The sequence below is a fragment of the Sebastes umbrosus genome, chromosome 4 (assembly GCF_015220745.1).
Source record: "Sebastes umbrosus isolate fSebUmb1 chromosome 4, fSebUmb1.pri, whole genome shotgun sequence".
NCBI lineage: Eukaryota > Metazoa > Chordata > Actinopteri > Perciformes > Sebastidae > Sebastes > Sebastes umbrosus.
The window spans coordinates 8,783,445-8,794,738 of record NC_051272.1 but is presented as its reverse complement, the minus strand read 5'-3'; the positions used below and the strand labels follow the sequence as shown (position 1 = coordinate 8,794,738).

Here is an 11,294-nt window from a genome sequence, read left to right as displayed (position 1 = left end):
TAATATATTGAGGGTGTTTTATATTAAGGTTTAAAGTTTTTAAGGGTTTAAAAACTCTCAAAATGAACCAAAAAGCACGAACGTCATCACAAAAAAATTATATTGTAAGGTATAAACTAAAGGATTGCAGTCATAAAAGGTTTCTACACCTTAAAGATCATTTAAACGATGCAGGTAAAGCATTAAAACCTCTCAATATAACACAATCCATCAATTTATCCATTAATCATCACATTACAAAAACCTTAATTTCATCATTTTTGTATTGTATGGGTATTGTAAGGTTGAAAAAATAAAGATTTAGGGAGCTGCAAAGAGAGAAACCACAGGAACATTTTCATCTTGCGACCTTGTGACCAGTTCAAATCTGTATTGAGCGGACAAAATTAAAAACATGAAAACAATAAAAACACAACGGAAGACATTAAAAGAGATGGAAAAACAATAAGAACAGGGAAAAGAGAAAGTACTGAGCTGAGTATGAACAAAGAGAAAGTTTATTAAGAAGTCTTATTTCACATGGGATCAATAAAAACTTGAACCTGATGCACCTCATTTTCAGAAACCGAAGAGAGAGAACGGTCTGCCTTAAAACTGTCACAGATTTGTGTTAATAAAAGTGTGATTAAACATTAAGAAACAAAAGTAAAGACAGTGGTATACATATCAAATATATACTGTAGGTACAATAAATAACATCATGGTATCTTGATAAAAGGGAGCAATTCTACAGCGTACAAATATTATATTATTATTACATTATATTATAATAAAAGGCTTGTGAATTAACCCCCATAGATCAATAAAGTTTAATCTTAACCGATTTATTTATTTCAATAAAAAATAAAATGTATTTGTTGATTATATTCTTAATAACTTACGTTTTTAAAATGAATGTAGTGGAGGGAAAAGTACAATATTGCCTCTGAGATGTGCTGCAGTAGAAGTATAAAATAGCAGAAAATGGAAATACTCAAATAAAATACAAGTACCTTAAATCTGTACTTAAATTCAGTACTTGAATATTGTTATTCTCTCTGCTCTCTCATCCTGACGCCCACATTTATTCTAGTTATAAGCGTATAGGGTGAGTTGCCAGATTTATTTATTTATTTATTCATAAATTTGTATGTTTATAGATTATTTAATATATATATATATATATATGTACATATATATAAAATATAATTTATTTTATTTCATATTTGTATTTACATGTTTATTCATTCATTCATTCAATATTTGTGTGCATTTTTTATTTATATTTATATATGTATATAAACAAATATAGTGTTATATATACAAACATATATATATACATATATATATTTAAATATATATATGTATATATATACATACATACATACATATATATATGTGTATATATATACATATATATATATGTCATACGCTTATAAAGTAATTATAATAATAATTATTATTTTATAAGCATATGATTTGTATTTAGTCATAGATATTTTATTTATTTCTATTTGTTTATGTATTTTTATGTCAAAACTATTTGTTCAGTGTTGAACTAACATGTTAATGAAGTCTGGGTTTTAAAATCAGTGAACTTTCCCTTTAACCGTCGGCTCTGAACTCCAACTCATCCTCAGGTCAAGCTCCGCCCCCTTCTGTGACATCACTCAGCAGAACGACCGCGTCCGAAAGCAGCAGAGTGACACAAAGATCTCATATTAAATATTATTTACTTTATATTTTATTTTATTCTCATTAACTAATGAATTTGTCTTTAAATCAGCAGATAAACAAAACTATTTTTCGCAGCGATCACAGACTGACTGATGGAGGCAGGAAACCCTCTTTTCATCCATAAACTTTAAATTAACATAAACAGGGAACACTTGTGCTGTTACAGTCAGTCTTTGTCTATCAGAGAAAAGTAAACACTGTACATTCCTGCTGAGGTCGGCTCAGCTCCAGAGGTCAAAGGTCAACCAAGGGGCCCCACAAATAACAATAGATTTTAGGAAAACAATGAAAACAATGAAAACAATGAAAACGGGTCTATGTTTGTCAGCTAGGTTTCATTCTTTCGTCCTTTCTGTTTATTTTTCCATTCATCATGTTGTTTCCTCCTCACAGTTCATCTTTTGTTTGTTTTAAAATTTAAACTGTTTTTTTGTTTTTATTGTCACAACAAACATTTGACCACAAAAGCTAAACTAATTAAATTAATAGGAATATATAATAGAATAAATAAGAAGTATTATGAGTGACACCGCAATGTCAAAATACTCCAATACAAGTATATTAATGGAGATATTAAAGGATTTATTGATTTAGATTAATGTGTCTGGGGTAAATTAAGAGATTTTAATGAACAGTAATGAATAAATTCAGCATTAAAAATGTTCTTTTTAGAGGACATTTCATAGTTGTAGTTATATTTATCTATTTTTATAGTGTGTTTATATGCACATTAATGAATTTGCATTAATGTATTTAATACTTTTATATTTTTCAGATTTGTAATGTATTTATATTTTTTTGATTTATTTATGTAAGTATTTTATTTAATTTGTTTTTTATTTGCATTTAATGTATTTATTTGTATTTATTTATTTTTATATAATTCCATGTTTATAGATTATTTATTAATATTTTTATTTACTTCTTAATATCTTATATTTGTAAGATTTTTTATTTATTTATGTGTTAATTCCCTTATTTCCACAACTCGGCTCAGTTAAGTTCAGTACTTGAGTAAATGTATTTAGTTACATGATGTTTATATGTATATATTATGTATATATATATATATATATATAAATATATATATATATATATGTGTGTGTACAGAATATACAGTTTGTATGTTAACGTTGAGTGTGAGTGAACATACTGAGCGTGTTTCTTTCAGTTCCAGGACGGCGTGTGGACCCTCAGCACCACCATCTGTGACGCCCTGATGACTATGGACGTGATGCTGTGCACCGCCTCCATCTTCAACCTCTGTGCCATCAGCATCGACAGGTCAGTGCTCACCTGTACAGGTACATGCAACAAGTAAACAGCAGGTCAGTCTGTGAAGAAAGGATTTAAATGTTGATGTCAGTAGTCGTCCGTTAAAAGCGGTTTGAACAGTAGTCACTGGTGGATGAAGTACTCAGATCTTTTTTCTTGATAAGTCGATCTTCCTTTGCAGGGTAGGCAGTTGTTGCCAATGCTGGAATAGCAACTTTTCCTGCAGGATATTCCGCCGTTGAATCAAGCTTTCACTAAAGGGATGTGCATGCGCATCTGTATTTCTAGAACAGCCAATAGGAACGCTCTCTCTCTCTCTGAAATGACCTTTGATTGGCCAAAGTCTCCCATCACGGGCTAGATTTTTTAAAGCCTGAAAAGAGAGCCACAAGGAGGTGCAGAAGTCTAGTTTGCTCTCAGAACACTTGAATTACAATATGCTGAAACGTTGTTATGGAACTTTTGCCCAATGATGCCAAAGATATTCTGCCTACCCCTGCTTTAATATTATACTCCATTTCTGCCAATAGATCCCCCTAAATGCTACATTCTGGTCCTTTAAGGCCATTAATTCATCCAGAAAACCTAAAAATGTTCCTCAGATCTGGCAGAATGTTTCCCCAAAGCTGTTTTTTTATCACGGTGAATTTTCTTCAGCTGTGCAGTGTATTAAAAGGAAGAGGTCAAATTTCAGCCGTAACTAACAGACTCTGTGTCATAACCGGAGCTTTAAATCAGCCTTCTGGTCAGGTGTCAATCAGCTGATTAGTCAAGGTCATCAGGGTTAGACAGTCACGCCACGGTTCACTCTCATGTGGAAATATGAGGATGACCTTTTTGTCTTGTTTCCTGTAAAAGCACTAAAAGAAGAAAAATCAGAGGATGCGTCTGCGGTGATGAACTACCGGCATCTCTCTGCGCTCGTTAGTTTGTCCCAATGAGATTATCCAAACTCACGGCTCATGTTGAAGGATGAAGCTCTGAGCTGAAAACCCGGAGCTGCTCCTCAAATCTAACGTCCCAACTCCAGATAAATATGATTAGATCAGAGACTGATGGGGGCAGTGGAGCTAACGTGGACTGATAGTGATGATCTGAAGCTTTTTGAAGAAGCCGGCAGCAGTTAGAGGTTTAAGAGTCTGAATAATTCAACAGGCCGGAGCAGGAAACAGATCCTGAAGGTCTGTAGAGAGTCCAGCTGTCCACAGACTTCTGGTCCCTCTGCAGGTTTGATGGTTTTAACAGCAAACTGACTGATGACTTGCTGTCATTCAGGGATGGATTACTGAAGAGGACCAGGGGCCCCGAGGGCTGACGACGGGGAGGGAGGCCTGAGGAGCCTCTGAATGATGTGACTGTTAATATTTCTTGTTCTTGAAAGTCAAAGAGGTCAGTCAGAAGTATTTTGTCCTCATCACGTGATTTTGCTCCTGATCAAGATCTAAGTTAAAGGAATCATTTATCAGCCATTTAGCTTAGCTTAGCATAAAGACTGGAAACAGGGGGCAACAGCTAGCCTTGTCCAACGGTAACAGAATCCACCTACCAGCACCTCTAAAGTTCACTAATTAACACGTTATACGTTGTTTGTTTTAAAAATTTCAAAGGGCAAGTACATTATTTAGTTTTTTATATCATTTTCAGACCCCCGCGCCGGGACCCTTAAGTGTACTGCACGTTCATGCGTGCGCACAATTTGTTAGTGACTGTTGAAAAACGGGACATTTGAGTGTTAGTGTCAGATATTTGTTGGGACTTGGGACACCCAGCTTAAAATCGTGGACAGTCCCGGACAAACCGGGACGTCTGGTCACCGTACACCAACTAACTGATCGACGCAGCGGTAGACCAGCAACTCCTGTGTTCTGAGAGGTTAAATGACTGTTTTTGTGAATGGAGTTTGGTGGCTTTGAAGACAGCTATATAACGGCTTCAGCGTCCCCGTCTGATGGCGAGATAAAGCGGTGAAAATAGTCTAAAGATAGCATAAACTTAAACTGATACTGATTTTTTTAGGGAGCGAAAATGTGTTTTTCTGCTGATCTCATCCACAGCTGCTTTACCTCGCCGTCAGACAGCCCTTTCCGACAGGGAACTGAAGCCGTTATATAATCACAAGGTAGCCACGCCCTAAAGCATCCCCTGCTTTATGGTCTATCTGACTCTAAATGGGACCATAATTTACTAAATGAACATCATACTGTATTGAAGAAGGCTTGAAACTAGCGATTGAGACCATAAACTCATGTTTACAATGTTTACAGAGGTAATAAATCAAGTGAGAAGTAGGATAATTTCCTCGTAGACTTCTATACAATCAGACTTCTTTTTGCAACCAGAGGAGTCGCCCCCTGCTGGCCATTAGAAAGAATTTAAGTTTAAGGCACTTCAGCATTGGCTTTACTTTTCAGTCCCGGAGGTATCTCGCTAACTTGGACTCAAGGATGAAATGTTAAGAATTTGATGGTCAAAGGTCAAGGTCACTGTGACCTCACGTCCGTATCATTCTCGTGAACAAGATAATTCTAGTTAATGAATATCATGAATAAAAACTTTTTCCACAGCTCAGGCTGTCAGTTTGTAATTTCAGGCGCAACAGATTGTAAAATGTCTCTCACTTGTTGCAGGTTCATCGCCGTGTTAATCCCTCTCAACTACAACAGGAAGCACGTGGACCTGCGACAGACGGTGCTGTTGTCGGCCACATGGATCGTGGCCCTGGCGGTGGCCTCGCCCATCATGTTCGGCATCAACAACGTGCCGGGCCGCGACCCCACCGAGTGTAAACTAGAGAACGACGACTACGTCCTGTACTCCTCCGTTTGCTCCTTCTTCATCCCGTGTCCCATCATGCTGCTGCTGTACTGCGGCATGTTCCGTGGCCTGCGGCGCTGGGAGGAGGCGCGTAAAGCCAAGTTGAAGAACAGCATCCAGGCCTGCCGCAAGCTGCAGGAGGCCGCTGCCTCGCTGCCGCCGCTGGCCTCACTGCCGCCGCCGCTGCCGCCCATCATAGAAAGGGAACTGACGGATATTCCGGAAGAGCCGTCCACCTTCCCGTCCGTAGACAAGCACTTCCACTCGTCAGAGTACAAAGACCGTCCTGTGCACACCGTCAGCTTCGCAGAGATCAAGTTCAACCCAGACCCTCGCAGGAGGAAGACGGCCAAGATCAACAGCCGGGAGAGGAAGGCCATGAAGGTGCTTCCTGTCGTTGTGGGTGAGTTCACTTCCTGTCTAGCAGTTATATCACTGCCACACAAAACTAGATTACCAACAAAGTGAGCAACTAGTCTGGGATTAAAGGGACAGTGCGTAGGATTTGGTGACATCTAGTGGTGTGGTTGTAGATTGCAACCAATTAAATACCCCTCAGCTCACTCCTCCCTTTCAAAGACTGCCATAACGTGAGCCGACAAGGGCAAAATAGTGGTAACTCCGTTCGCCTCGGTCAGAGGCCATCCTTACCATAATAACACTACTTTAAGAGCAATGAAAGTCAGACTGCGGCTGGCGGTACCTCGGTTTTGCACTCTGCAGCTCATGTTACCGCAGTTTCACAAACGTGTTGGAGAACTACGGTGACTTTTAGGTCACGTAAAAACACGAAAGTCTCTCTCTAGAGTTTGGTTTGTCTGTTCTACTGTAGAAACATGGAAGAACAACATGGCGGACTTCGTGAAGAGGACCCGCTACCTATGTAGATATGAAGGACTCATTCTAAGCTAACGAAAACACAACGATTCTTGGTTTCAGGTGATTATACACTAATGAAAACATAGTATAATATGAATATTATGTTCCATTAATGCTATGAGATCCCGCTAAATGTTACATGCTGTTCCTTCAAAGGATCCAGAATCCAGCAACACTAATCAATCTCCCGATATAGTTGTGAGTTCTGGGCCTCGGGCCGCTGTAGAGTCATGGGTTTCAGGAACAGCTTCAGCTGCTTCTAAGGTGTATGGAAAAAGTTCTCAGAGGGTCAAAACTCCAGCAACACTTCTGGTATCAATATTTGATTGTGAGACCAACGGCAGCCTTTGATGCCCACAAATCTCACTATTTTCCCAGGAACCCAGAACTCCAGGTGCCCCCTAAGAGCTCCAGATTTACTGTGTGCCAACTGGTTTGCGTTTATTTAAATAGTTTATTTTAATAAATCAGTAGGCCTACAAACAGTGAAGCTCGAGGACAAACTCATGTAAACATTGTAACCCTGATCGGTTTTGTACTTTGACAACGTTTATTCAAACAAGACGACCGTGTCCTAAACAATGGTGATAAAAAGGTGAAAGGCAGTATTATTTTGTGCAATTCTACAAAGAATATGAAGCTGCAATTGGCTGGAAGATGAAGACAATATGATCTGTTTTTAGCACAGTCAATTTATGCAATAACTGCGTAGAACTGGTCAAAGCTGACCAAAATATCTGAACCACCTGAAATCCCTCCGACAGCCATCGTCCAACAGCCAGATGATTAATAAATCAGTCGTAACGACCTTCCTCAAACTGAACATCAAACGACGGCCGATTCTAACATTAGTTGGGGGCTTAATCTGCACATTGTTTATCCGCCTTAAAACATCCTGGACAAGTTTGTTCACTGAACTCAAAGATATGAAGCTGATATTAATAAACCCTCCTTCCAACTGCAGGTAAAACAGCAAACAAGGCGACCCCTCCAAAATGTCAAATTATCAAAAGACGTGTTAGTAAGTAATGCGTTACGGTCCATCACTGAGTGTGTCTCATCAGAGAAAACCTGAACCCTGACGAATCCCAAACGCCAAAATGTGTCGGCCTCACAATAAAATAGTTGTAGTACTTTAGAGTTACAAAAGATTTAGTAAAAAGTTATCCAGATATAAAAGATATAACGGGAACTGCGGGTACCTGAACGCCTCACCTCCACCTCTGATTTCTGTTCAGAGGCTACAGGTACCTGAATGCCTCACCTCCACCTCTGATGCCTGGTCAGCGGCGCTAACACATCAGTTAGAAAAGGTCGTCCTATTAATAGCAGTCAGCGTTGGTTCTAATACGTGGATGTGCTTCCCTTTGGCACACTGCAGCTAATCCCGCAGCTCCTTAATCTGAAATCCAATTATTACGTAAAGCTTGGCCAGACACGATTTTCAGTGTGCAGGTAGTTCACATGAATCTCTGCTTCATCAGCTCACCTGACAGTTCAGGTGACATCCTGAGAGCAAGACTTAACAATATACAGAAAATAATACATTTGCAAATTGTCTGACCAATAAAATATTTTGAAAATATTCTGCTGATGATAATGTAGGTGATCACCTACATTAGAAGGTCACCGCTCTGTTGGTTGGTAGGTAGATGTGGAGGCATGCAGGTAGGTAGGTTTGTAAAACAGTTGGCAGGCTGACAGGCAGAGAAATAGGTAGATTTGGAGGTAGGCAGGTGAATTGGTGCGTAGATAGCAAGTTGGTTGACTGGTAGAGAAGTTTGGCTGGTAGGACAGTTGGTAGTTTGGTAACAGAAGTAACTTGGCAGGTGAAGCTTTGTCTCATTAGCTAATCTGACTCAGCAACAAATTGGTAGCTTGGTAGATGGTGTACGATGGTAAGTAGGTTGGTGGGTAAGTAGGTTTGCTGGATGGGAGGGAGGTTAATTGGTAAATAGGCTAAACGGTAAGTTGGTAGACTGGTAGGTAAGTTTGTGAGTAGGCTAATTGGTAGGTTAGAAGATTAACTTTCCCCCGGAACTAGAAACCTTTTGAGGACCTCAATGCATTTTGACTACAGGGAACAGGATCTAAATTAAGTTACAGGGACATTTCCAGGTCCTGGTTGGGGGGTAGTACTTTCTGAAAGTACAGTAACTTTCTGGGTGGAGTTTGCAGGGATGACTGTCGCTGATTGGTAAAACATAAACACAGCGCCGCTGCATCAACGGCTTCAACTCGTGTTTACTGATTCATTCATAAACAAGGAAGAACTCTAGTATTGATTTAGGACCATTTTAGGACGAGGGGAGAGCATTTCTCTTTGTTTAATAATAACATTTAATTTTTTTAAGATCATTTTTTGGGCATTTTTAAGTCTTTAATGATAGGATAGTGGATAGTCTAGAAAGGGGGAGAGAGAGAGAGGGCGACATGTGGAAATGGCTGCAGGCCGCCGCGGTTAGGACTCAGCCTTGTTATATGGGCGCCCTGTTTGATAAAATTGAAAGTAAAGTTAGGCTCTGCTGTCAGCTTCCCGACTCATCAAAACAGAAAAAGAGAGACAGATTGCGATGGTGAGTGGTAACGTTAGAATAGACAGACATCACGTTGGTGCTGCGAATGAGAGAAAGAAAAGTTATTTTCTGATTGTTTCACGGCGGTTATGTTCTAAAAACACAAATAAATAACCATCAAACCTTTTTAGTTCCTTGAAAAGTAGTTCCTGGGACTGAAACTTTTGGTGGAAGCCTGGTTTATATTAGTTTGCAGGTGAAGCTCTGCTTCTTTAGCTCATCTGAGTATTCAGGTGGCAACCCAAGGGTCATCTACCAGCGTTTGGTAGATTGGTAGGTTGGTTTTTAGGTAGTTAGGTAAGTCGGTAGGTTTGTGAAGTATGAAAGTTAATTTCATCTGATTATTCAAGAGTCAACCTGGGAGTAGCGCTGAGCGGTCAGTTGGTAGATTGGTAGGTTTGTAGGTAAACTTAGATTTGGCAGGTAGGTCAATATAGAAATAATAAAGCGTTCAGCCCAACCTGAGAGCAACATTTTAGGGATTTTCTTCTGAAACATCTGACTCTGGATAGAAGAGGGTTTATCTAAATGTTCAGTGCAGTTCTTGGTGTTTCTGTCTTACCGTAGACAACCTCTTCTTCTTCTCCTCCTGCAGGTACCTTCCTGTTCTGCTGGACTCCCTTCTTTGTCCTCCACACGATGCGCGCTCGTTGTCAGGACTGCCACATCCCGCCGGCCCTGATGAGCGTGGTGACGTGGCTCGGCTACGTCAACAGCGCCCTCAACCCCGTCATCTACACCATCTTCAACACCGAGTTCAGGAAGTTCTTCAAAAAGTTCCTGCACCGCTGCTGCTCCAAGAATGCCTCATGAGGACGCCGCCCGCTGCCGCTGTATGGACAATTTTTCAGCTGCAAGAGACGCTACCGACTGTTCATTTAGTGTCTGTTACCTGTTTACGTTGCCATTGTTTCCATCCTCCGTGAGGTTTTTATTTTTCTACGCGTGACGACAGCAAAGTTTGTTTGAGCTTCGTATATCCTGTGAAGAAGCTGCAGTCTGAGGAACAAACTGTTTCAGAGGATCAGCAACACGTCTACATCACACAACCAACAAGGACCGATTTTATATGTTGAAATTCATCTTTTCAGAATAAAAGTTTTCACACAAAAAAAAAGCTGTGTGTTTGTGGTCTGGAGTTGATTTTAAAGGTCAGAAACTCCTTAGTTTGGGGTCAAATCAACCAGATGATCAGATGTTTGGAAACTGGTGTATACTTCTAGACTAGTCCCTGCAGGATCTGGACCTCCACAAAAGTCCTCTGAAGGTCATTAAAGTTTGATGATCCAAAGTCTGAGAAAACAAACCGACGTGAAGCTTTAAAAGCTTCTCAGCAGATTTCATCAGAGTCAAAAACCTCCCGAGGACAGACTGACAGCAACACACACAGAGTACATCACTCTGATGCCTCTGGTGTTTCTTTCGGATAATTTAAAAAACCTGCAACCTCCTGCAGAGGTGGATGGAGCTTGTGGTGTTTCCTGTAAAAAAACAAACTCTTAAAGGTCTTAAATCTTGAAGGATAGGTTCACCATTTTTCTAGTCTGTCTTAAAGCTAGGGTTGGTAATCTTAAGAAACTAGCACGAGTAAAAATAATCCAACCAAAAAACCCAGCCCAATGTTTCCAACTCTTTTCTAATGAAAGTAGCTAGCAGCACTAGCTCCAAAAGCCCCTAAATCTAGAGAGAAAGTCGCAAAGTCTGCAACATTGACAGTCCGTCACTTCAGGCTCTCCCTCCAAAGCCCCTCCCCAACAACGAACATGGCTATTGTTAGTACTCACAGCCGTCAACCTAGCAGCTTGTGGAAGACTCTTGTGACACGCAATGAGTGCAGGGGCAAAGAGCACGCAGGCAGGCGGACAGGTAGCCCGTCCAATCATTACAATCGGGCCAAATGAAATGATTGAACGGATTTATTACAGTTCTGTGACAGATGCAGATTACTGGAATATTTTGTGTCAGAGCATTTGATTTATTGATTGCTCTCGGGATGTAAAGAGAATTTCAACTACTTTAACAAAAAAAATGATT

General features: G+C 39.9%; 1 protein-coding gene across 1 annotated transcript in view; it reads left to right on the top strand.

Annotated features, from left to right (window-relative positions):
- Window positions 1-10,358, top strand: part of drd4a (dopamine receptor D4a) — a 13,394-nt gene extending 3,036 nt beyond the window's left edge. Inside the window, exons 2-4 of the mRNA XM_037768329.1 lie at window positions 2,888-3,000; window positions 5,619-6,208; window positions 9,856-10,358. Of these exons, the coding sequence (XP_037624257.1) occupies window positions 2,888-3,000; window positions 5,619-6,208; window positions 9,856-10,073 (921 nt within the window). The 3' untranslated portion in view covers window positions 10,074-10,358. The remainder of the gene's footprint in view (window positions 1-2,887; window positions 3,001-5,618; window positions 6,209-9,855) is intronic.
- Window positions 10,359-11,294: the final 936 nt, after the last annotated feature.